Raw genomic sequence first — 27169 nt, forward strand, 5'->3', positions numbered from 1 at the left:
TTCATACAACCAGAGTATCCAAATTTTCTAGATTGCGTTTCCTGAACCCGGAATTTTCATTTATTTTAGCGGAAGAGCGCATATACAGCCCTGAGCACAGACAACAGGTTTACCTTCCTCGCTCCACCACTCGGCCCTCCCGAATGACAAGGATTTGATCGGCCTTCACCACAGTGGACAACCTGCAAAGAAACTGGTATCACTAAGGCTGTTTACCAAGAGGTCAGAATGTAATAGAGATCCCCACCCCGCTCTCCTATCATGCACTACAATGCGCAGGAGGAGGATCAATGCCCCGTCCCTTCTGACATAATCTGTCCCTGCTGAAAGAGCTACCTATATGCAATTGTGCTGCCTCGAGGCAGCCTTCAGTAGGCTGAGTGGTGGCGGCACAGTGTACATGGGATCAACACCTGGCATGTAGCAAAGCCGGGCCCAAGAGGTGCTGAACTGTGAAGAGATCCATGCAGATTCCTAGTATGCTGACTCAGCAATGTGAATGGGTGTTCAGATGCAATTCTGGCTTTGCAAACTGCAGCAAGCAAACCCCTGCCTGCCCCGCCCTCACAAGCGATCTGTAGACCTTCAGCTCATGGCCGGTATCTTGGATGAAGTACAGGGTCACTGAAGGGTTAGGACAAAGGCCATTCAAGCCTCACCCTCTTCTCCCAAGTTCAGAAAAGAGAGCAGGCAGGGGGAGTGAGCAGCAAGTTGCTGGGAAACCAGGGACCCAAGGCATGATGCAAGCCAGAGGCATCCAGAGATGGCTTCCTCTACGGCAGGGGCAACGAAGACCCAGCTCTAAGACCACCACCACTACCACTCTGCATCTTGAAATCCTTAAAAGCAACACCAAGTATGAGCTGGTGTAATAGTAAACGTCGACGTGCAGGCGCTCCTCATGACAGCCCCTATAGCCACACTCCAAGCAGAGTCCCGAAATGCAGGCTGCTGTGTGTTGGTCGTATCAGTTCTGGGAGCTTTTGGAAGATTTTTTTTTTTGTAAAGCTAAGGGGTCTTAATCGGTCATTCAACACTAGTCTGGTCCCAAAATAATTTGCATTACAAAAGGGAACAATACATGGTTGTTGAGAAAATTCATCCCCCCCCCCCCCCGGCTATTCTGAGAATTGTAGCTCAACTCAGAGGGAACAGGGAGTTCTGACAGGGGTGACAGAGGACTTCAGCCATCACCTGCTATTAAAAAAGTACCCATGTTACATCCGTGGGAGCCCTGGTTCCACTACACCCCTGCTTATATCCCATGTCATTTAGTCCAGCCTAAGAAGCCCAACTCCAGCCGTCCTCAACCTGGTGCCCTCTGGATATGCTGGACTACAACACCCAGCATCTCCCAGCCAGCATAGTCTTGGCATACAGGGATTTTTAAATTAATTTTTTGCTCCGATATATCAGGAATGTAGAAGCAGTTGTAAAGCATGGAATGCTGCTGATGGTGGTGGAGAGAACAGAAATGATAGTTCTGTCTCTCACAACTGAAGTGATATATATCGCCGTGAGATGGAATTAAGTCCATTGTGTCCAGAGGCTAAAATGACTTCGCCTCACTCCTGGCTTACAGAGCTCCTTTTGGGAGGATGCTTCACCTTACCTGTGAGCCACAATGATGGTGGTGCGGTTCGCGCAAATTTTAGCCAGGGACGCCTGGATATTTCTCTCGGTCTTAGTGTCCAACGCTGATGTCGCCTGTAAGGTCCAGGTACAGTTGGGGACGGGTAAGCAAAGCTCTTGGACTTTGACACCCAGTGCCAAGCCCTTGACACATCTGTAAGCGTAAGTTACCCATACCATGGCGGTGCCACGGCAAAAAAAGCTAAGGGAGACATTTTGTGCTGCTGCCCTTGTTGGGATAACTGACGAGGGAAGATTAAGAATGGGGGCGAGGTCCCATGAGGTCAAAAGAAGCTGGAAAGGAGACTGCCAGGTAGCCAGATACCATGGTGGAGGTGGAGGGAGTTTCCCAGTGTGAGCAAGGCTAACGGGTTACCCTCCTCCCAGCTGTTCCCAGAGTCTAGGCTGCAGGAGGCAGGATATGTGGAGAATTGGAAACTAAGAAGATCCAAGGGGTGCAGGCAACAAAATATTGCAGTGTGGCGTGTTTCAGGTCAGGGTACCAGCCCTCCCAGCCCGGTTTCCATTTGTTCCTCCAACTGTCAGTCAGCCTTCTGGGTCCCCTGTGCTCGCACTGTCTTCATTGGGCTGTGTGTGTGTGGTGGTTTTTTTTTTTATCCCAAAGATTCTTTTTGGTATTTCCGCAAATCTCTGGCATCGCCGACCACCCTTCCCTCTTCGGGCTACATACAGACCGGCACCTGGGGAACTGAGGTAGCTACTATCCGTGTACTCAGCGATTCTTGCCCTTTTACCTCATCGAAGAAGATGATCTGGGGGTTCTTTAGGATGGTGCGAGCGATAGCGACTCGCTGCTTCTCCCCACCGCTCAGCTTCAGGCCCCGCTCGCCAACCTGCGTGTCGTAACCTGCCGGACACAAGCAGGCGGGGGGAGGGGGGGGAGATAAAATGAAATGCTGTGCAAGTGGAGGGTGTCCAGGTAGGGGACAACCTTTTAACTCCTGCCATTTAGGCAGAGTGCCACAAATCTAGGGCCGCTTCTAGCAGCTTGGCTTTGCTGCCAAGGGAGATTTTTTTGGATCTCCACAGATGCCATCTTTGTTAAAAAAGCTTTTTTTTTAATGTGACATTTGCGATGAGTGGAGCACTGGGACAGTCCATGCTCCCCTAAAAGCCCAAATATCTGGCTTTATGTTCTTGGAGGGAAAGGGAAAGTGGAGGGGGGGGTGACACAGGCTCCTTGGATTCAGCTCAGATAGGAATGTAGGAAGTTGCCTTGTACCAAAGCCAGACCCTTGGTCCATCTAGCCCAGTATCCTCAACAATGGCTTAGCAGTGGCTCTCCAGGGTTTCAGGCAGGATTCCTTCCTAGCGCCATCTGGAGATGGGCTTCCTGGGGTTGGCTGCTGGGCAAACAGAGTGCTGGGCTAAATGGACCCTCAGTCTGATCCAGCAGGGCTCTTCTTGCATTCTTAGGAGATGCCAGGGATTGAACCCGGGACCTCCCGCTCACCAAGCAGTGAGCTGCAGTAGGAAAGGGGCCTTTCCGATAGCATCACCTGGGGGTTTAGAACAGCCCCCCCGGGCTAGATTAGAAGCTTCAGGGCACAGCAGCAGATAAGCCAGGGGGAAGTAGCACCTACCATCAGGGAAGGTGAGGATACGTTCATGAATGTTGGCGGCGATGGCTGCTTCCACCACCTCTTCATTGGTGGCATCAATACGGCCGTAGCGGATATTGTTGCGAATGGTATCGTTGAAGAGGACAGTGTCCTGAGGCACCACGCCGATGTGGGAACGCACAGAGACCTGCTTTGCCTGCGGGCATTGGGAGATGGAGGGTTGGCGTGGTGAGTGTGAGCGAGAGAAAGAGCACGGACCACCCAAGTTGGAGCTTGGAACAGAGGTGGCGTCCCAAAGCAGCACCACAGTCTTACGGAGAGCCTAAGCGGAGGCAGTTGCTAGGGGTGTGCTGTCCCTAGGACCAGCCAGGTGTCTCCATCATGCAATGGAGGCAAATCTCCAGACTAGACAAATCAAAATGCCCAGGGTTGAACTCAGAGAGTGCTCCGTGTTTTGTGGCTGCCTGGCATTTTAGAGCAACCGGATCGTTCCTCAGGACGTCAGAGCCTTAACCCCATGCAGCTTACAGGGTACATTCCACAAGACATAGTGACGGCCACCATTTTGGATGGCTTTAAAAGGGGATTGGAGAAATCCATGTGGATAAGGCTCTCCATCGCCACTAGTCTTGATGGCTATGTGCTACCTCCAGTATCAGAGGCAGTATGCCCGTGTACACCAGTGGCTGGGGAACATGGGCAGGAGGGTGCTGCTGCACTGATGTCCTGCTTGTGGGTTCCTGGTTGACAGCTAGTTGGCCACCTGTGTGAACAGGATGCTGGACAAGATGGAGCCTTGGTCTGATCCAGCAGGGCTCTTGTCTTCTTATGTTCTGTGAGATTAATATTTACCTTGCTCAGCGTCATTGATATACCATTCAGAGCAGCCTTCCCCACCCTAATGCCCTCCATGTGTTTTGGACTCCCATACCCATCAGCCCCAGTCAGTAGGACCAGTGGCCAGGAATGCTGGGAATTGTAGTCCAAAATACCTGGAGGACACCATGTTGGGGAAGGCTGCTCTAGAGAGCTGGATGTCAGGACACGTCCTCTTTATATAGGGGCATGGAGAGAAAGGCCGAAGGGAAAAAAAACTAGGCGGTTGCAAAGGAGCTCAGGGGAAGGTGGGAATGTGCTGGAGCATGCGCACTTGACGGTGGGGGAGGGTTCCCACCAAAAATAACGATTCTCAGCTAAAGAAAACTTTCCGAAGCAGAGCTCAGCGCCAGCGCAGAGCTCATAGTGTGATGCACGGAGACCACAAAGAAGAATCACTGCTTGTGGGGTGTACACTCACTCTATGGTTGCCTCTGGTAAACAGGTTTTGTGGGGTTTTGTTATTATCTGAAAAATCTGGGTGGGTGGGTGGGAATGGGTTTGACCAGGGAGATAAAAGAAATGCCTGTGCGTGCACGTGTACACGGGAAGTGCCGTGTCTTCCAAGCCATCTTCAGCTGTGGCCTATGAAGCCCTGTGCCATTTAAACCCCCATCTCTCCCTCCATTGCTTCCTAGGCATTCTGCTCCAACAACCAGCTAAACAGGGCCCTGCAGGATAGGTAAAATTAAGGGGTGGGGTGGGGGGAAAAGGCTACGGGGTGGGTTGATGGAATCACACATATGAAAAGAGCAGGCAGCAAACAGCTGGAGCAGATCTGAAAGGAGCAGCTGCCCTTCAATCCTCCCCCAACCTCAGACCCCCATGAAATCCTGGAACCCAGATGGGGCACCTAGGAATTCCCCCCCCACACCTCGCTCCCACTCCCAGCTATCCTGTAGCCCTTCTCCAGTGAGCCTGGGTGGCCAGAGGCCCACCGCAGCTGTGCCTCCCCCAGCGCGACCCTTTCATCCACCGCTAAGTGGAATCACACGTCTCTGCTTTGCTGGGGGCAACGAACGTGAACCGGGAATAAAGCAGCCAAGCTGTGGCAGCAAAAGTCCGGAGGAGGGAGAGAAACGTGTGCACGCACATGCATCTGCATGCATGTGCACATGCACACAGGCCCGCCACGGTGGACGGCTGATCCTCTATGTGACACCTCACTTGTAAAGCCTCTGCCTCTCACCGCAGCGTCAAGCCCTCTTGTTACCTTGGAGATGTCCTGGCCGTCGATTCGGATGCAGCCTCCCCACACGTCGTAGAAGCGGAAGAGCAGGCGAATGATGGTGCTCTTCCCTGAGCCAGAGGGGCCCACCTGAGCAGGGAAGGGAGAGAAGAGGGAGGAAGTGGGGAGCAGGGAGAGGTCCCAGGCTCCAGCCTCTGCCCGGGGCTCTTTCCCTGGGGCCTGGGGCTGCCCACGTTTCAGAGCAGGCGAAAAAGGGCTCTGCTGTTATGAAACGCCGTTAGCTCTCCTCCACCCCCCATATCCCCCACCTGCCCTTACCAGCGCTAGGGTCTGCCCAGGCATCACTGTGAAGGAAACGTCATGCAGGATTTCCCTCCTGTGGAGAGAGGGAATGCAAGGAAGGAGTCAGCCGTCTTTCAACCCATCCACCCGTGTTTCCCTTCACCCTCCTGGACTCCCTCCAACCCCTTTCAAACGGGACAGTCAACCACCCCACTCCAGGTGATAAACAGAAGTACTCTGTGAGAGTGCAAAGGAGCATAGAGAGGCATCTCTTTAATTATTACATTTAGGTCCCATATTTTCCCCTTTTGCAAGGAGCCCAGGGTGACTTCCGTGGCCCTCCTCCTCTCCATCTTTTCCTCACGACAGCTCTATGAGTCAGTGACTGGCCTAAAGACGCCCAGTGAGCTTCATGGCCAAGCGGGGACCAGAACCTGGATCTCTCGAGCCCCAGTGCAACACACACACACACACTACTCACTATACCTCACTCCACCCCAGAACGGGACTGTCTCCAGTCTACCCCCCAACCCTACCTCATAGCAAACTGAACATATGGACATCAATGAGCAGGGATGCTCCATAGGATGTGAGTGGAGATGCAAGATAAGAGTATTTATAACAGGAATGGGGAACCACCATCCCACAGAGGCTTGGACTCCCCCCTCCCCCCTCAACAACAAGCCTTTGACCTCTAGACTTTACCCAGGGGTGGGGAGGGGGCAGAGAGAGAGAGGGATCCTTGCTCTTATTTTGGAGAAAAGAGGGGGATTCCCCTTACTTAGGGCACCTACAAGCACAAATTGGAAGTGGAAGTAGTGAGCTAAGCGCTTTGCCTGCCTTGCTTCCCCACCCTCCATGGCAAAAGGGGCAGGGCAGGCAAAGCTCCCTGGACGGAGGCTCAGGGGAGACGAATGCCTTGGTCCAGATGGCTTCAGTGCACGCACGCACGCACGCACGCAGCCAGGCACCCAGCCAAGGTGTGGGGTGGAGAAGCGCTTCTCTACACAACACCTTGTCCAAGGAGGCTTGGGTGTGTCCCAGCTTTCCTTAGCCAGGAGAAAGGTGGTGGGAGACACCAAGGAGCCTTGTGATGTACTGGGCCAGACATTTCTCCCAAAGAGATATTCTGGTTCCCACCATTTCCACGGGTTCCAGATCAGGAGGGAGCTGCAAAATAGAGGCCATTATTTCACTTGACAGAATTCCACTGGAAAGCTTTAGCGCGGTGCCACAGACCTCATGCCTATGGCCGCCTCACACTCACTAACACCTTCAGTGTGGCCTCTGGCCCTTGGTTACCTACCTCAGGTCCCCCAGCCCCCTCATTTCCAGGGCCACCACACCATCTCCTGCCCCCAGCCTCTCCCTACTTTCCGCCTTACCCTTCCACATAGCCGAAATGGACATTTTCGAACTCCACGCGTCCTGCCAGAAACCGAAGTTCCCCAGCACCTGGTTCATCCTTTACCTGCAAGTTTAACACAGTCTTTCAGCTGTCAAAAGGGTGCGGAGAATCCATTCAAGCTGAACATTTGTTAATTTCCATGAAGCAGGTAAATAATTTAAATGAGTGTGTGCATCAGTGAATTGGAAAGATAAACGCTCATCTCCCATAAGGCAATGGACTGAGAACCTTACGATGCGTTCAGTATTTGAACAGGTGGTGTACAGATGCCACTTTCAAATGGATACTTATTTGGATATTGTATGCCTTTCATGACTTTTGTAAACTGCCCAGAGTGGCTATGGGGGCGGTATATACATTTAATAAATAAATAAATAAATAAATAAATTCATTGCTATGGCTATATACAAACCCATGTATGCATACTAAAAAAGGAAATCATAATAATAACAAACATTTTGCAGGTGCCCACTGGCACCACACTGGGGCCACCTTCACAGGGGCCACCATTAGAGGTACCCATGGTGCTCTGGTGCTTGTGGGAGCTGCACTGCAGACCTCTGCAGTAGACAACACCAGATTAGATGGACTATGAGTCTGGACTGGTATATTGCCCCAGGCACACACCTCAGGGAGGTTCAGAAGCAGCAGTGTCCTAATGGCAACATCCGCCACCCAGAGTATTATGGTAGTTTCCTGGTCAATGAAATGCCCTATCTGAAAATGGAGGATGCCCTTTGGCCTACCAGCCATCTACCAGCCACCTATTAAAAGAGACAGTTATGACAGTGGCCATCATGGCACCCTAAGGGTGCGAGTGCTGTGCAAAGAGAAACCTCCATTCGTTTCCAGGCCAACAACTGCCTTTGCATTTCAGGGGTTGAGCCCGGAGCCCAACAAGAGAATGTGAGGAATTCAATAAAACCAGGCTGGGGAGGCAGGAATGCAAGGGATGGGACCACTCCCAGAAAACAATTAAGTCACTAGGTTTCTAGTGTGTATATGTTTGAATCATAGAATAGCAGAGTTGGAAGGGGCCTACAAGGCCATCTAGTCCAACCCCCTGCTCAATGCAGGAATCTACCCTAAAGCATCCCTGACAGATGCTTGCCCAGCTGCCTCTTGAAGGCCTCTAGTGTGGGAGAGCCCACAACCTCCCTAGGTAACTGATTTCACCTAACTGATTACACCTTATCCTAGGTATCCTAGGTAACTGATTCTACCTAATTGGGTAGAGACTGTAACTCAGCGGTGGAGCACTTGCCTTGCATGTGGAAGGTCCTGGGTTCAATCTCTGGTACCTCCAGGCAGGATTAGGAAAGCATCCTGCCTGAAACCCTGGCGAGATGCCACCAGTCAGTGGGCTAGATGGACCAAGGGTCTGACTCAGTATAAGGTAGCTTCATATGTTCCTATGAGTACTGGCAGGGAGAACTGAGAAAGGGAACAGAGCAGTTCCACTGCAGCCCAGGCGACGTCTGAACCTACCTCCTGGTCCTCATTGAAGAGCTCAAACATGTTCTCCATGTCAACGAATGAGCTTTGGATCATTCTGAAAAGGAAAAACAGAGCCTGCTTTACATCATTCAGAAGCGACCAGGTGTAGGCTGTGGGCATGGGACCACCCCATTCCCTCTCTGGGAGGGAAAGAGATGGAGCAGCCATGTCATCAAACTCCAAATATGGACATCAATGCGATCCCAAGCACAGACTCAAACCCCATCTGTCACGCCTCCCCCACCAGCAGACCTCCCCAAACCTTTAACACATGTTCACACACTAAATAATGTCACACCTCCTCCTTTGTAACCATCACTGAAACTTCAGAGGAAGCGGAGGCCAGCGGGCAAAGCAGACTCCTAAGAAAGCCTTTCATGAGGCAAATAGACAATCAGCCAGGCAGGTTTCAATTTCCCAAGGCTGGTGTTCAACTTCCTGGGGCTGAGGAAGGGCTTTGTGATTTTTCTCATTCCGTTGTTGGAGTTAAGTGTTTGTGCAAAAGTAATTCATGCAAGGAGGAGAGAAAAACTTTGCAGGAGGGAGACAACATGTGTAACAAGCTTCCATGTCTCGTTATGGACTTGGCTTGTGAAAAACGTGAACTTAATATCCAGCTCATAATTAGGATCAGCCCACCATAAAGCAGAGTAGAAATTGCTGTGAAACCACGGGGCCATTTCTGTATTGTTGTACTGTGGGCCAATTCCAACTCAGTTTAGCTATATTTTAATATATCCAGTGTCTATTTCATTGTATAGACCCCTTCTCTTCAACTGTTCATTCTTCATTCAGAAATGTTATGTGGAACATTTGACAAATGATCAGGGCTGACTATTCCTTTGTTTGTTGGATCCACCTTCAAATTTACAAGCCAAATTGTTAATGGGCCACGGAAATTCACTTGACTCTGCCCTACCTACGAAGCATCTGTAAAGTGACATCATATATTCCCAGTAAGCTTCCTTACAAAATAAATAGGGCCCTGCTCTCTTGAAATTAAATTGATGGGATCTAATCGATGTCGGTATTTTGAGTGTGAAGACATGGCTGCCCCACTTCCATCGATTTCCTTACCAGAGAGGGAATGGGATAGACATCAATTAGACCCTCTATGACCTGGTTCACAGGTTAAACAACCCATAGCTGGTTGGGACCATGCAGGAGTGAGCAAGCTGCTCCCCCCCGCCCACTCACTGGTTCTCCTCTTTTTCTGCTTTTATAAACAGCCCAGGAACACAATGTAAACAACCTATGATGTGCAAACCTGCAGCTCTGAGTTGTTGAGGGGAAAACAACCCAGAGTTTTAATCCAACAACACACCATGGGTGAAAACTATGGGTTGTTTTCCTCAACAACCCAGAGTTCCGGGTTTGCACATCATGACAAAACAAGGTGTTCCTGGGTTGTTTACAAAAGCAGAAATGATGCAGAAGTAGCAGGCGAGCGGGAGGCAGGATGCTCGCTCCTGACAACACAAGGGTTAAACAGCCCATGGGTTGGCGTTATATGTGAACTGGGTCTGTGTGGTGTTTTCCTGTAACAGACAAAGCTGAATTTGGGAAATAGGAGCACAGGCACTCTGCCTGGATCACGTTGCTTTTGTGCAACATTGCCTAATTTTCCAATTCTTGCCCGTATGGAGAAGGTTTCCCAGATTTCATCCACACACTCCTCTTTACACACCCGAATGGATAACCAACACACAGAACAGAGTAGCCTGTAAGAGTAGCCATGGCGGTTACCTGTAATAGGTGCCAAACCAGTTCAGTGGGGTGTACAGCTGGATGATGTACGTGCCAAAGAGAACATAATCGCCCACCTGGAGGGAACAAAGATGTGGGTCAGAGCCAAAAGAACGGAAGGGGCAGCTTAACTCATGACCTTCTGACCATTTGTTCAAAATCACCCCTCTGCTCTTAAGCTTTTCTCCACCCACAGGTAAAAAATCTGAGATCTCTACGGTGACAGCTCCAGGTTTTTCTGGGCCCTTGGACGAGACACCCTTAATGGGGGGCCCTCCCTTAGTGAGTCTGCCTTTTCGTTGCCATGGTCATCAGCTGCTCTTCCTCGCCATTCCTACCACTTGCCTACTTGAAATGCAGAGCACCAATGAGCACGCAGGCAGTTGCGTTTTGACTGGGCCAGAGCGAGAGGCAGGTGAACAAGCAGGGGGCAATGAGGAAGAGGAGCAGGTCCAGGGGGCTCTTGTCAGTGGGCCCCGGCTGCGGTGTGGTCCATCGGCAGCTGCCTGATCATGCCTAGGGAGACAAGCAGCTGGTGCGTGCATGTGAGAGAGATCGTGAACTAAAATGGGGGTGAAAAGAAAAGCAGTCTCTTCTCCCTCTGCTTAGAATGAAAGTCTGCTGAGGCAGCTTTCAGGAAGGAAAGAACTCTATGTAACTTCTAAGTTGGGCCTAAGCATCTGGGCTGTTGCTTTTCAGACTTAAGGTTGGGGTGTACATGATTGATTGCTCCGCCACACACACAAAAATTAAATAAAAAAATCTCCTCCACTGAAAATTAAATATGAAGAAGGATATGGTAGGGTAGGGTAAAACCCATCTCCCCAACATGCTATTTCCTATGAGAAGGGATTATAATTTTGTGATTTGTTTGGTATAAAGGAGCATCAGTCTCACCTAAAATCTGAAGAGTTACAGCCCAGATGCGGGTTTACCACCTCAATGACAATGACGCCCTACCACACGCAGAGAGCGGGTGCAGTTCACCCGTGCAAGCAGCCAACGACCTGAACCGTCAAGGCACGGTTGGGGAACGTGTGGCCCTCCGGATGTTGTTGGGACCCCAAATCCATCAGCGTGGCCAATGGAAGGATGAAAAAGTTACAGTCGGTTCCCCGTCACTGCTGTAAAGGAAAGCGAGGCAACCCAAGTTCATTCGCCAGACTGACTGGTGGTGGCGAGATTTCTTCCCAAATATTCTCAAATACTGCAAGAAGTCAGACCAGGTTGTGAGTAAAACCCCGTACACAGCATTGCTCCAAAGCAACGTTGATTTGATGCAGCTTTGGTTTAGCAGCAGTACACAAGGTTTATGACAAGCAATGCTTTCCTTGGCGTTTAACCAAGCTCTGTTTCCATATAATTCACATTCAACTCCTTTGGCCTTAATCTCAGGGTGAAAGCCCCTGCTCCTCATATTTTTGTAACTACCTCCTACCCTGTTTCTTTAAAAAAAAAAAATCTCCTGGTTGTCTCTTATCATTAGGATAGTACTCCATGTGGGAGTGTGTGTTTTCACATCTGGAATACAAACCCCAAACAGGCCGGTCTCGTTCGTCTGATGTCGGTGGAAACTCGCTCCCATTGGGCAGGGTCCGCCCCCACCCACCCCACCTCTAACGCACACACACACACCCTTCAGATCTCCTAATTGGTGACAAACCTTTTCCAGCCTCGGCTCTTGTTTGCAACGGCTTTTGTTCTCAAAGAGAGGTCTAATGCCCCAATCTGGTTTTGCTTTAATCTCCGGCACCCTCGGCTGCCCGTTTTTCTCAGCATGAGTCAAGCGCTAGCTTCAACCTCCACTCAGCGCTGAACTCGGAGAACACGAATTAGCCTTCACAAAGACTTTTCAGAAATGGCAAAGCGCTTATGCTCCCCACCCCCCAACGCCGTCTCCAGCCATCCCGTCCTACAACTTAATCGGACTATGTTCTGCCACATAGGAAGCTGCCTAATACTGAGACACGTCCTTGGTCCATCTAACGCAGCATTGTCAACACTGATCGGCAGCGGCTCTCCAGGGTTTCAGGCAGGAGTCTTTCCTAATGCTACCTGGAAAAGCCAGGGATTGAACCTATGACCTTCTGCATGCAAAGCAGGTGCTCTGCCACTGAGCCACGGCCTCTCCCAATAGCCTTCCTTCATGGCTCTTAAGCGGCAAACCCTTCCACCTTCACAGTCCTCACCACAGCCTCCCACCTGCAGGCCTTCCTAGCTTTTCATGGGACCTAAAACACACCACAGCTATCCCAAGACCATGACGATTGAGTAGAAATGGGAAAACTTCTCAAACTCGATTTTGCACAAGTTCTCGTGTTTCCACTGCTAAGTCCTTTCTGTCCCATTTCCACATCACTTTGAAAAAGCTTCTTAGTCTGCACAAGAATCTGGACATATTTTTGTGTGCATTTTTTGAAATATGCACATTTTTCTATGCATTTTTTCAAATGAATACATTTTTGGTGCACGTTTTCAAATGTATGCATTCTTTGCTGATTTTTTCACTGAATCAAGGATTTTTGTGTAAACACTTTCTAAATATACACATTTTTGTATATTTGGTTCATGCACACTTCTTCAAATGTACACATAATTTTGGTAGGCTGCCTCACAAACCTCAGAAAGGCATGGATTTAAAAATGTAACTGTGTTCTAGTTCATGAAGTGCAAATTTGCAAAGCTCAAGCCACAACGGAATTGCATAGTGAATGAATTTCTCACCCATCCCTAGCAGTTACTACATTGAGAAACATGTGCTCCTGTGTGTCTAGTGTCAGCTGCCTGGGTTCATTCTGAAGAAATCCAGGGCTTCACTTGCAGCCCAAAGGCCAGCGGAAACAACTCCCACATGGCAGCTGTCACAACATGGAGAAAGTGGCTCTCTGTTTCTCCAGATTGGTGCCATTGTGTGAACAATTACCAAGTGACTACTAGATTTTGTGGTGTTGGTTGGCACTGGCAAGGAAACACTCCATACAATGAGAGATAATTCATGTAGTCAGCTGCTCCACAAACTGTGGCTGTAGCTCAATGGTAGGGACAGGCCATGCAGACAGAAGGTCACAGGTTTGATCCCCGGCATCTCCAGGTAGGCTGGAAAGACTCCTGCCTGAAGCCCTGGAGAGCTGCTGCCAGTCAGTATTGGAAACACTAGGCTAGACGGACCCATGGTCTGACTCAGTACAAGTCCGCTCCCTATGTTCTATACATAGCAAGAGTGACATGTAAGCTGGAAGCCACTGACTCCGCGGGTGCTGCAATGGGAAGGGACTTGCCTGGAGCTTCTTCTTGGTCACATAGTATGCACACAGCAGGGATCCGCTCAGCAGCCCCAACCCGATCACCAGGTTCTGCGTTTGGTTCAGCAGTGCCAGCGACGCGTTGACTTTCCATTCTGAGACCTGCCAGGAGGAGGAGGGAAGGAAGTGGGCCTCTCCAGCACAGCCCCGGAAACACTCTGCCGGTTCTTATTCCCCTCTCGCCTCCACACAGCTGGGCAATGTTACCCCAAGGAGGGGGAAAGGGGGTGAGCCCCCCTGCCCCCCTCTGCAAGGAGGTTTAGATCACGCAGATATGCGCCTCCCACCACTCTCCACCTCTGGTCCTCCACACCAAGAGGTGGGCAGAAGATAAACTGGGACCCCACTGGTAGGTCTGTGGCTGATCTGCAGCAGATCGTCATGAGTCTCTGAGTCCCAACAGCAGAAAGAGAAGGACTCCTCTCCTGGCCTAAATTACACTGTTGAAATGAAGGAAGTTTGGGGTAACCAGGAGTGGATTTGTATGTGGAAGGACTGCTCCATTCACAGCTCCTAAACTCAGAACGCGCTCAGAGGCACCTAGTTCTGCAACGTGTACATCTTTTGCACCTAGCTGATGGATCTTGGGATTCTAATATTAAAAAAAAACCCAATGACCAGCCTGACTTCTGCTGCCCCCTACTCAATGCCGGCAGGTTTGTGAACCAAGATCATCCCATCTGGATCTGGTTCTTTCCCTACTTACAGGAAAGAGATATTCTAGCCCATAAAGGATCATGTCCCTTCTCTACTGTTATAGCAGTGAGCCAGCATACACTCTCCCCTATGTTCAGAACTTGCTCTGAGCTTGCTTTGCTTCTGCTGCCTCCACATCTAGTCAGCCAACTCAAGAGGAGAGCAGCATTTGAGTAGCTGATGCTGTTTGCTGCTGGACAGAGAGGTATGATGGTCTTTGACAAACATGTCAGCATCAGGGAATCCCCTGGGAACGTCTCTGGCACTCTATGGCTCAGTTCCTATGTTATCGGGCCTTTTCCTAACTCCACATTTTCTTTCCATGAATTTATTTGTGGTGAAGAAAACAGTGCATCCCAAAGGATGCATGGAAGAAACAAAACCCATCCCCACATCGTGGTCCTTCTCTACCTGGTACTTGACAATAGCATCATTGAAGCGCCTGGCCTCATAGTTCTCAGCGTTGTAATATTTCACCTGCAATAAAACAGACCAGGGATTGGTCAGTGGCAGGGTGGGCTTTCCCCACTCTTAAGCCATCCAGCTTTTCCCTATAAACCAAAGACATGCACCCGGCTGGTGGGTTCAGTGTGATCCCCTCCTCCACCAATCCAAAACCCGGAGTCATATCCCTTCTAGGCACTCTGAGCAAGAAAGCCGGCCAGAGAGGCTTCTGGGCATCTGCTCGCCCTGCCCGTTCTCCCCACACAGCAGCCTCAGGGCGTGGAGGTTCTGAGTACCGTCTCAAAGTTGAGAAGCGAGTCAACTGCGCGAGACCTGGCTGCATTGTCACAAGTGTTCATCTCCCGGCGGTACTTGGTTCGCCACTCGGTCATGATAATGGTCAACGCTGTGGGGAAAGAGAGAGGCCCTAAATCACTAAAACAGGTCTCTAGGCCTTATGAAGGTATCTCAAAGGCATGTAGACAAAGCGTTATTGATATTCTCAGAAGCTGCGGGGCAGAAGGGTAGCTGAGCAGGGTCTTAAATACATCTGCATGCCTTCCAAGGCTAGTAGAAGAGGAAATCTCGCAGGTAAACATATGCATGTCATGACTAATGGGGACTGGCCAACGTGATTATATTAATCAGTACTTTCCCAGCTGCACTGGCTGCAAGTCCCTTTCTTGGGCTGATTCAAAGTGTGAATATTAACATTCAAAGCCCTAAATGGCTTGTGGCCAGGTTACCTAAAGGATCGTCTCCTCCGATATGTACCTGCCTAGACCCTAAGGTCATCTTCAGAGGTTCTTCTCCGAGAGCCCCTGCCAAAAGAAGTAAGGCAGGAGGCTACCAGGAAAAGGGACTTTTCTGCTGTGCCACCCAGGTTGTGGAATGAGCTTCCTAGAAAGGTTAGCCTGGTGCCTATGTTGTGCTCTTTCTGGTACCTGGTGAAGATCTTTTTATTTTCCCAGGCATTTTTAGCATTTTAACATTCCATTGTTTTTTTTATCTCTGCTGTTTTAAATCTGCTACTGCATTTTAAATCTCTGCACTGCTGCTAGGTTTGACTCCTGTTGCACTTTCATACTGTAGCTTTAAACTAGCATAATTTATATTGCATTTTATGCTGTATTTTGTGGTTTTAATTTTGCGGACTACCTAGAGACCTTCGGCTATTGGGAGGTATAGTAATGTAATTAATAAGTCAATAAATTAGTCCCATTAGTTTAAATTGGATTAAAGCATGATTAATATAGCCAGGATTCAACCCAAGGTAAATCAAGCACACGCATACACATATCTGCCTGCTTTGCAGAATTTACTCAGCTTCTCCTCCTCCTCCTCCTCGCAGAATGGATGCAGGTGTATTGCAGTCCCAGCTCAGCTACTCATCCCTGCTCTGCTGTCCTGTTTCTCAGAAAACCTCCTGCCTTCTTGGGAGGCAATAACGAGGCTTGCTAGTAATCTACAAAGCTTTATTTAAGCAATGAACATCTCTTCCCACCTGAAGGGAGTCTAATCTCTTGGAACTTTCCCCTATGCAAACAGAGGAGTGAACCAGCTACTCCCATGGGAACGTCTTACAGAAATACGCTTGCAAAGAATATCTGACATTCTCAAACCATTTCCTAATAAATTTACCCACTAGGTACAAGGCCTGACACCCACAGTGGGAGTGGGGAGCTATGGTGGGAGTGGGGAGCCTTTTTCAGCTCAAGGGCCGAATTCAGTTTCAGAGAAACATCTGCCCCCTCAATTCCTGGAGTGGGCGGGGCCAAAGGAAAAAGGGGTGGGGCCAAAAACACAACGAACACCAGCACACGCTAGCTGAAAGCTCTTGCTGCCAGTATCTAACCCTTATAGGAGAGGCACTGCAAGCTTTTACAATGGGGGAAAGGACTGTGCAAAATGATCCGTGCTTTGGGGAAACGGGACAGGGCCATCTGGATAACCCCAGAGGGCTAGCTTGGGACCCCAGGAAGGCTGGATTTGGCTCATGGGCCAGAGGATCCACCACCCCTGAGCTATGGGGCTCTGTCCCAGAACTGCTGAGACAGCGGAAAGTCTCCAGTCTTTTCAGCACCAAATGAAGACCTTTTTCTTTTTTAATTTTCCCAGGCATTTTAGGAACTGTTCTTCAAGCCCGCAGATCTTTGATATCGTTTAAACCCTTTGGCTGGTTTTTTATTATGTGCTCTTACTTTATTATGTACTCTTACTTTTATTATGTGCTCCCACTGGTTTTATCTTGGGTTTTATCAGACTTATCTCGTTTTGTTTTTATTTGACTTGTTTTCTTGCCATTTTGCATTTTCACGTTTTTCATTGGAACCACCGTCCAGAGAACTTGGGGCTGTTGAACGGCTTAAAAATGTAATACACAAATAAACCTCCCCCTCCCCACCCACCCCGCCCCTAACTCCCCACTCCCCTCGTCCCAAGCACTCACCCAGGTAGAGGCTCATGCAGAGGAAGATGATGAGACCGAACCAGGCACTGAACATTGAGGTGAAATACACAATAGCAATTATGATGTCGGCCACTGTGGGGAAGATGCTGAAGACGATGTAGCTGCAGGATAGGAAGTTGGGAAGGGTCAGGCCACGTGGTCTGCAAGCCCCTCCCGCCCCCGGCCTCCCCACCCTAACAGGATGCTTGAATGCCAGGTACCTGTGAGCCAGCTGCCCAAAGGCTGAGGCGGCTCCCCGCCAGCCAGAGGTGCCCCACGTACCTGAGTAGATTGTTGATGCTGCTCGTGCCTCTGTCAACGCTGCGCAACACCTCGCCCGTCTTGCGCTCCAGGTGCCAGCGAAGAGACAGGCTGTGGAGGTGCCTGAGGAGCTGCACCTGGATTTCGCGGCTGGTGAACTGTTGCACCCGGATCCAGAGGAAGGTGCGCATGTTGCTAATGAAGCCAGTGGACCCTGTGGAGAGGAGGGGTGCGGGTGTGCTTAGGGGTCGGATGAAAACCCATGTGTCTCACCGACCTCACCTGGAACAAGAGTTGCAACCCAGACGGAGGTGACAAATGTTCTCTACCATCCTCTCCCTTTGGATAGCCCCTCCCCCTCCTCTCAGCCCCGGCCCTTCCCCTAACCAGCCACTGTTTGGTGGATTCCCAGCTTTCATGCTATTTCCCCCCATTCTAAAAGGCTCCCAAGGCTTCGTTCCTGGCAGTAACTAAGATAAAAAGATGCTGGGATCTTTGACCTCCCCCTGCCCCCCCCCCCCCCCGAGACATCTCCAGAACGGAATTCGGTCCTTGGGTTGAAAGAGGTTCAGCACCTCTGATCTAGAGCTTTGGAGTTGCATCCAGAGCACAGAACAAGAGTTCATTCTAGACGTTGTGGTTCAGCTTCTTAAGGGCCTGTCCCAGTTGGGAGCTGAAACCGTTTGGTTCTCTGCTGCCTCCCTTTGAGCAGACTGTGGACTCTCAGGGATACAGAAAGGATTTCTATTTGTAAATTAAACAGAAAAAAGAAACCTCCAAATGGCTCCCACACTTCTGCTCAATGACTTCTAAGACCTATCAAATGCTCAATCGAGCCATGGGTTGTTGAGGAGGCCAGTTTGGAAAAAGAAAATCTGCAAGGGGAGGGGGGGTGCATTAGCCCTTGACAGTTTATAATATCCCAGCGGAATAGGATTAGGGTCGTTCCCTCTCTGCCACTCCAGGATGTTATATGCTTTTAAGGGCCCTGACTTCTTTGAAGCTAAAGGAGTCCTAGGGTGGGTGGGTGGGGGGTGAATTCATTAGTACGAGAGAAAATGTGTTTGGTATTAATTTATCCCTCCCCATGGACTCCTTCAGCTGCAGTGGGGAGCAGAGCTCTGAACAGCTTAAAGTTTCCTACAATTTGGCGCACGTGTACGTGCTTGCACGTACATCTCTTGACCCCAATTCCTGCCCGCCCTGCAGCTCTGCCATCCCTCTCCTCTGGCTAATCCGGACCACTCACCTTCAAGTCCAATAAGCAGCTCCATATTTGCTTGGCCCCAAGCCTCAGCAGTCAGCTCTACATGACAACGACGCTACAGTGCTGGATTACTGAGCTTCAGGGCTAGATAAGTAGCCAGCTAGTCATCTAGGCTCAGACCTCAGCAGTCCTGCACTATGGAGGGGCCGGCGGATTTCCCCATCCCTCCCTGACCATTATTTCAATCAACTAAAATACCTGACATTTTGCTGCCCTTTCATCATTCCCAAAATTAGGGATGGGCAGATCTCACAAGCTCAGTTTTGCTCAGCTTCTCCTTTTTCTACTGCTAAGTTCATTCCGTCCTCTTTCCTTAATTTTTTTAGCCAACACAAAACTTCATACCTATTTCCACGCACATTTTTCAAAATACACTTTTTCTCTCCAAATGTACATATTTTTTGCCAGTGATTTTTCCACTGAATACGTGTTTTCGTGCACATTCCCCCAAATGGATGCATTTTTGAACGCATGGTTTCACGCGTATGCATATTTTGCAAGCGCTTTCCCCAAACGAATGCTTTGAGGATGGGGGTTGGAACTGCATCACAAACTTTGGGAAAGTAAGGGATTTCAGTGTCTAATTGTGTTCCAGTTTGTGTTTAGGTTTGGGAAGTGTGTGCTGGGTAAATTCGCACTGGAACGTGAACACGTTTCTCACCTATCCCTACTCAAAATCTGCTGCCTGAGGTGGTCCACTTCCATGTGCTACTTGTAGGGTTGGCTGAAGCTGGCCAAGGCCCCTGCTCTTCCCGCCCCCTAAGAATCATATTTGCTTCACTCTGTGGAGCATCATGTTCCTAACAAGCTGGGCGTGCGCACTGGAGGCAGAGCTTGCTCTCCCAGGACCTGCCCTGCCCTTGCATGTGCACGCTCACACAGAGCCCCCAATATCCTTCCCACCACAGTGGCAGCACTAGCAAGAGGAAGCCTTCTGGTAGCATCACAGAAGACGGCTAGAGGAAGAGCTACCAAGGGCCCTAAAGCCAGGTTTCTCAAGGAAGGTACACCTGTTTGGATTTCTCATGTGGAGGTTGTAGGAGACAGGCCCTTGCTTTGGGTTCTGGGGTTGAACAAGTCTGTTTTTGCTAGGTGACAGGGGGTGGCTGGACAGCAGAGAAACAAGTTTTGTACAGCATCATGAACATTGATGGCGCTATATTATTATTATTATTATTATTATTAATAATAATAATAATAATAATAATAATAATAAGTTTGGATTAAAGGAATGATCTGTTTTCTCAGTGGGCAGGGAGGTTAGAAACGGAGAGGAAGCAGCACAGACGCACAAGCTCATGGTCTCCACACACAAGACTGACTCACCAGCACCTCCTCCCTGGAGGAACTTGAGGGCCGCGTAGACGCAGACAGTCCGAAGGAGGATACGCCAAGCAACCCCGTCCGTGAGCTCGTTCACTGGAGAATGGGGGACAAGCAGAATCAGTCTGAGAAGGCCCTAATCCTGAGCCACACAAACCTAACCTGACTCCCTTGCGCCTCCCTTGCCAATGTGCAGACCCGTAACCCATTCCCACAACTCATATATCAATTGCTGACCTCACCTTAAAGCCCCTTGTGTGTGTGTCACAAATCGGCAACGGCCTGTTTCATGAGTGGAATTGAAAACGGGCAAAATAGCACGCTCCCCCTCCTTTCTGCCTTTCCCTTCCTGTGTACGATAACACCGGAATCGGAACCCCATAAAACATACGCTCAGAATGTACTCTTGAGCATTTTGAAATACACACATATAAACATGCACATGTGTAATTGTGAACACGTATCAATGTACACTATGGATATTGTTCATTGATACATGTTCCCAATTGTGCATTGTTACTTAGTCTAGGGATACGCATGTTTGTACAAGTGTTTTTTAAAACACACAGAGTAAATTCTAAGTGTATGTATATGAGGTTCTGATTGTAGTGCTATTGCATTTAAGAAGTCCCTTATGGTTGTTTGGATTTGGATCATTTCCTCCTTATGGCCCGTTTTTGCTGCCGGCAAGTGAAAATGTTTTTCCCCCCTCCAGCAATCCATCTTCAAAACTCTCTAGATCTCAAGAAATTACTGTAGGCTGGCTATTGGACGTGGGATGGGTAACCCAAAGAAGAGGCCACAAAATTCCAACTAACGCGGTTTAGATTTTACTGAAGGCAGTCCCTACAATTAGCTGGATATGTTTACCCTGTTGTTTTATTACCCTATTGTTCATATGAGTGGATACACATGCACACGACATATAAACAACAGGGTAATAAAACAACAAGGGGTAAACACATCCAGTAAACACTGCATCCCTGCTACAGTTTGGGTGGTATTTTTATGAGCAAGAGCCAAGAGAAGCTACCTGGGTTTGATTCAGGGGTTGGGGTGGAGGGTTAGAATGTATCATCAGTTCTGGATGGTTGCTGTTAAGACAGGAAAGAGCTTGATGGGTGGGAAGTGACCCCCCTGCTGGTGAGTCTCCACATTTATCCCAGGATCCCACCCCCAAATCCTTTTGATTTGAAAACACCAGCTTTGGGCCTTGTTTTTCATCGTCCTGCCATGCATTCAGATCTTCAGAGGAGGTCCTTCACTGGGCCTGTCGTGTGCCGCAACAGGCCACCATGAATTAATTTACCAACGGGGGCTGACGTGTTGTGCCGGGCGCCTGGCTTGCTGTAGTGTGTGCTGTGTGAACCCAGGTGGCAGGGGCCGTTTGAGGGTTTGACAACCCTCAAAAAACCTGTGGCTTGTTTTAGGATTATTTGAGGGTTGTCTAGGCCTCAAACAAACCCTGCCACCTAGGTTTGCATGACACGACAAGCCATGGCAAGCCGGGGACCATGCAAAAATGGCACCCACAGGCAACTGGCACAACATGACAGCCCCTGCGAGTAGATTAAGCCAAGGTGGGCTGTTGGTGTTGTGCGAACTAGGTCTCTTGAGTACAATCAGTGGGCGAAATACATTGTGTATTTACAAAAGGGAGGGCCTTGTGTGGTGTTGCTCCGACTCTGGAACCCCCTCCTGTGAGACAGACACAAGGAACTGACCCAGTGCTCTTTTCGGAGCCAAATCAAAATGTTCCTGTTTATCCAGGCATTTTAAATTTAATAATAATTTGTTCATTGGTTTGCTGGTTAAATATTTTTTATGTCTCTTGTCTTGTATTTTTATTATTATTATTATTATTATTATTATTATTATTATTATTATTATTATTATTATTATCATGGTTGCTATACTGCATTTGTCCTTCTGTCATTATACGGACACCACCAAGGATCCTTTCCAGACAAAGGGCAGCTTATCATTTTTTTTTCACAGAAATACTGAAACAAAGGTATTCTTTCTCAGAGCCCACCAGGCACTGCAGTGCTGAAGTGTCATACTCTGGGGTCAGATCCTGCTCTCCCTACATGGGACTCTCCTCTGCCAGTCACCCTCACTGGGTGGTTTTGAGGGGTTTTTTGAGGGGTGGGTGGGGGTGGTTTTGCATACCTCGTACTCATCTTGCCCCAGAGCCGCTCACTCTCCTTTGCTTGGAGAGACACCGGTGGAATCTCCTGGGTGCCTTTATTCCCTTTTCAAGGAACCACACAGCAACAAGGATCCCACCCCCAACCCCCTGCTGGGCTGCTGGGAGACCAGGCCGGGCACACAAAGGCTCCTTGTTCCTTCCCCGCCAGCGGCACTTTGCTGGATAATCCTAACTGGCAGGGTGGGTGACCCCATGTGGGAGTGCCCCTCCTTTGCCTTTCATTCTTTCTACTTGGCGGCATTGGGGGGGGGAGAAGAGAAATCCCCCTCCCCCCCATCCCGTCCCACTTCAGCCTGCACATGGCAGGGAGCATTAATCTACCCTGTTCTCAAGCACAGGTAGAAACTGGGCTCTGTGATGCCATCTGAGCGGTTCCCCTGAGTTTGCAGATTCAGCGGGGAATGCACTCCTTCCTCTACTCCTATTTCACATGTTTCAAAACACAGAAGTCACATCATGCACGCGGGATGGACAAGGCATTGCTGAGAGGGAGGCAGGTTTACCAGGGATGAGATACAGGTGCATTTGGGTGGCAGAGAAAGTACAGGTCAAGTGAGCCTTGTGGGAAAAGGTGGGCATCCAAATAAGGACTGGGCCACCTGGACCTCACGCCTGCTAACCAGTATTGCATTTCTTTGGTGTGGTTTTTTCCCTTTTCAAAGAACCCAGTTGCAACCCTTGATTGTGAACCGCCCAGAGAGCTTCGGCTATTGGGTGGCATAGGAATGCAATAAATAAATAAATACTAAATACACTACCCGGTGGAGGGAGGCCGTTCCCATTTTTCAGTATGGAGAACCTGAGGCTGAGCAATGCAGAGTCAGCTGAGGACACTTAAGATGAGCCCTCTGGCAGAGATGGGATTGCAACCCAGGCCTCCCAGAGTAAATGCCAGGCTTACGTTTCAACTCTGCCCACAGCTCCTGACACGGTGTGGCACAAAGAGAGAGAGAGGAGGAGGAAGAGCAGTGGAACCTCTTCTGGGGTTCAGCAGTCATGTAAGCTTTGATGGCTCCATCACCCTTCCTCATTCACTGAATTTCACGACACCTGTAACCACTTGTTTTCCCACTGAGAAGGAAACAAGTAGGGCCAGCAGCATAACCACCCATTCACATGGGGCTCTGTATGCCGACAGACAAGACTAGGGTTTTGCAACACAGCAGCATCTGGTACAGCCAGTGTATTCGATGAATAATAAAGGTCAGGGCAAGATATGGGGGCCCCTGCAAGTCTAAGAAAGGAGGGATGCAGGGAGCTGGGAAACTCCTGCAGAAACTCAGATGTAGATCTAAACTATGTAGAATGATGAGCTAAACATTAGCAAACCCCCACCCCTGGTCCAGATAGCATCCCTCTGGCCTAAGACTTCTTAAAGGACTCAGCTTCTAGAAGTGGATTCCATTCAGGGGGACTGATAAGCAGCTGAATGATTCCCCCCAACGCCCCCAACCCCACCCAGGCACTACAACACAGTGCATAACTGGCCTATGGAACTCATTGCCACAGGGTATTGTAAAGGCCAGGGTCATACATGATTAAGAGAGAAGAATCAGATAATACATATATGAAAATCAAGTGACTATATTGAGGGTCTGGCTACACGCTGTGAGAGCCGAAAGCAGAACATCCACCTTCAGGGAGTGGCCCGTGGCTCAGCGACAGAGCCCCCGCTTTGCATGCAGGAGGTCTCGGGTTCGATCCCCGGCATCTCCAGGTAGGGCTAGGAAAGACTTCCACCTGAGACCCTGGAGAGCCATTGCTGCCAGCCAGTGTCGACAGTAGTGGGCTAGATGGACCAAGGCAGCTTCCTATGAGTAGAGACACCTCTGTCTACCAGATACTGGGAATGAACTCAAACATAAGAGTCCCCCATCATGCTCCCTTGGCAAGACGGGCTGCTGAGCTGGGTGAACCCTTGCTGTGACCCAGCAGTGCAGGGGCACTTAGATGCTTTAAGTCCCTACAGCAGCAAGGGTGAGCATTAGGGCACAGGACCGGCAGGAGCAGCCGCCAGTGTGGTGGGTGGGGGCATCCGGATAAGACTGGGGGGAGGACGCAGACTCTCCCAGGTGGGGCCGAGAAGCCCCTCTTCTGCCCGGCAGCTGCTTAGCATGTAGGGCAGAGACTTCCCCGCTCCCAGCTCCATTCCCATTAAGCCATTGTGCATGCAGCTCGCCGTGCCGTGCCTCCCGCCTGCAGTGACGCCTTTGTAAAGTCTAAAAGTCAGGGCTGAAAGGCAGGTCCAGAGTCCATCCTCCCCTATTCAGGCACCTCTCAATAGCTGCCCTGAGCTGGCACTCGCACCGCCCACCGGGGCATGGGAACCTGGCACACACCAGCGGCTTCTGCTAACAAAGGGAGCCCCCCCACCCCACCCTCTGCAAGCTGCTCCCCTCCTTCCCCCACCCCCAAAGCTCCACACAGAGTTAGCCTGGGAGTACGCAGGATGGGAGGTCACAGCAGGGCTCAGGGCAGAAGCCTCTGGGAGAGTATTGGGGAGACCTACGAGGGCCATGAAATTCCCCCACGCCTCCAGAGACAAAAGCACTCCCCCCACCACCACACACACACCCGTGATGCCATCTGAGCGGCTCACCCTGAGTTTGCAGATTCAGCTGGGAAAACAGCTCTTCCTCTACTCTTATTAAACATGTTCCGAAACTCAAGAGTCATATCGTGCCCCCAGGATGGACAAAGGAGGGAGGGAGGCAGGAAAGGGGTCAGGCGTTTGCCGTGGAGGCGAGGTAGGGGTGTGTTAGGTGACAGAGGAAACACAGGTCAGGGGAGGCCACAGCAGGTTGGGGAAGGCTTTGCTGAAGAGGTGGGCCTGGAGGAGGAAGCGGAAAGGAAGGCAGGGAAATCGCTTGATGGAAGTGAGAGGTGTTCTACACCCCTTGTGCCCCTCCCCTTCAGATGTTTTAGCCATCACCCTTCAGCACTGGTTACGCTGGCTAGGGCTGGTGCGCGTTCAAATCACCTGGAAGGCCCCAAGTAGCCCACCCCTGATCTAGACACCATGCAAAAGGGGTGGCAGTATTGTAGACTGAACCATGGCAGCAGAGTGCAGGCAGGAGTGTGTGTGTGTGTGTGTGTGTGTGTCCTATTTCTGAAGCCAGCACATCAGAGAGTGGGCTATGCAAAACACCTCTCCCTCTGGGTGCTTCCAGACGGAGAGCCCGTAGGACGGCCAATCCACAGGCATTGTGCACCCATTCCGTCTTTTCCTCCTTAACAGATTTGGGGGTGGCGGAAGACAAAAGCAGTGGGAAAACACAAGAGAGTTACAAATCAAGTATGTCGCTGTCAGGATACCCTCCCGCCCAGACAGAATTCCCTGAATAATGCAGGATGGTTGCAGGATAAAAGCCTCACCAGGAAGCACTCTAACTTCTCTCTCGCTGTCTCTGCCATATGCTACATAAAGGGTTTTATTAGACAAGGGAGCTTTCAAAAATATGACCCCCCCTCCCCCAACCCTGCAGCCTAAAGTGGCACAGCCAAGATCTCACTACCCGAGTCTACTGCCCCATCCTTCGCAACGTGTGGGGTGCCTCTGAGGGACCAGAGGAACGGGGAGCAACAGGGCAAGAGGTGTGCAATGTATCCAATCATCCTGCATTCACATTTACTCACTGGCGCCATCCCCAAAAGGACATGCTGCAAGTACATGGTCCCAGTAGAAACAGCCACACTTTCCCAAGAGGGGTAACATAAGAACATAGGAAGTGGACCTATACTGAGCCAGACCCTGGGTCCGTCTAGCCCAGTAGTGTTGACACTGACTGGCAGCACCTCTCCAGGGTTTCATCTCTACCTGGAAATGCCAGAGATCGAATCTCAGCCCTTCTGCACATAAAGCAGGTGCTTTGCCACTGAGCAATGGCTGCTCCCTCACATTTTAGGTAGTTGCATTTCAGTGCCAGGAGGGGAGGAATCGATGGAGAAATGGCTCCTCCCCCTGCCGCTGTGTCATCGCAACAGGCAAAGGGAAGCAGCACAGGTCAGGAACTCCACACAGCTCAGCACCTGGCACTCTCTCTCTCTCTCTCTCTCTCTCTCTCTCTCTCCAGGTGTGGAGTCCTCATGGCGCAGTGTGCTGGACATGCCAAACCATGTCTCCTAAGCGCGTCAAGGGCTCTGCAGGCAGTCGCTGACCCTAGGGAACGAGGGTGCTCAAGGGCCTCCTCGACCATCCCATTTTGGAGTGAGTGCATCCAACATTTAGTGCTTCAAAACAAGTGTCTGATAAGGACCCACGCCCAGAAGAGCTGCCAGTTGGCTGCAGTTCCCTCAGGCGAGTATCGGTGCCTATTAGGAGGCTCCTGGCTTACATGAAGCAACCCAACTTTTCCTTTCTGTAAATCCACTGCACCCTGCAAATGTCTGCATAAGATCACCCTCTGCTGGCCAATTTGGAATATTAGTCAAAACAGAGGACGTTACTCACGTTCTGACTGGGTTCAGACAACATGATAACCAATGGTGGGTTAAATAGTCAACAGTGGGTTAAATAGTCAATGGTTGGTTATTGTGTTGTCTGTCAGGGCCTTTTCACACTATGGTTGGCTATTCGGCCAAAATAACCAATGCAAATAACCAACACTGTGCAGAGTTGAATATGTCAACAACTGTTGGTTATCGTGTTGTGAGTCGGGCACCGTTGACTATTTCTTCACACACAGTTGGTTATTTTCAGCAACTACAGAGTCCCCTGGCAAGAGCAAACAAAACAGCAGCTGCCACTCTAGTCCAGCTGACAGAACTTGCAATGGCTAATGGGATACCAGTGGGAGGACTGGGGGGGAGAGAGGGGGGGGATGTGTCAAACAAATGCACCATTGACTAATAGTCAACTTGACTCTGGCCTTAATCCACACCACGGTTGATTATAATGACGTTGTGTGGGGAGTACCCCCTCGATAATCAACCATGACATTGACTAAACCCACCATTGACTATTGCATTGTCCGAACGCAGTCTCAGTCACAGTAACATAGGA

The 27169-nt window shown here is 50.0% G+C and overlaps 1 protein-coding gene across 1 annotated transcript in view; it reads right to left on the reverse strand.

Annotated features, from left to right (window-relative positions):
* The window catches only part of ABCB6 (ATP binding cassette subfamily B member 6 (LAN blood group)), a 42050-nt gene that overhangs the window by 2539 nt on the left and 12342 nt on the right, over positions 1–27169 (reverse strand). The window contains exons 5-19 of the mRNA XM_063116782.1: positions 19959–20051; positions 17387–17579; positions 17105–17226; positions 14952–15061; positions 14623–14688; positions 13492–13617; positions 10214–10290; positions 8459–8522; positions 6948–7033; positions 5599–5656; positions 5305–5409; positions 3237–3411; positions 2388–2500; positions 1613–1707; positions 114–182 (exon numbers count right to left, since the gene is read on the reverse strand). Of these exons, the coding sequence (XP_062972852.1) occupies positions 114–182; positions 1613–1707; positions 2388–2500; positions 3237–3411; positions 5305–5409; positions 5599–5656; positions 6948–7033; positions 8459–8522; positions 10214–10290; positions 13492–13617; positions 14623–14688; positions 14952–15061; positions 17105–17226; positions 17387–17579; positions 19959–20051 (1552 nt within the window). The remainder of the gene's footprint in view (positions 1–113; positions 183–1612; positions 1708–2387; positions 2501–3236; positions 3412–5304; positions 5410–5598; positions 5657–6947; positions 7034–8458; positions 8523–10213; positions 10291–13491; positions 13618–14622; positions 14689–14951; positions 15062–17104; positions 17227–17386; positions 17580–19958; positions 20052–27169) is intronic.

The sequence above is a fragment of the Elgaria multicarinata genome, chromosome 2, assembly GCF_023053635.1.
Source record: "Elgaria multicarinata webbii isolate HBS135686 ecotype San Diego chromosome 2, rElgMul1.1.pri, whole genome shotgun sequence".
NCBI lineage: Eukaryota > Metazoa > Chordata > Lepidosauria > Squamata > Anguidae > Elgaria > Elgaria multicarinata.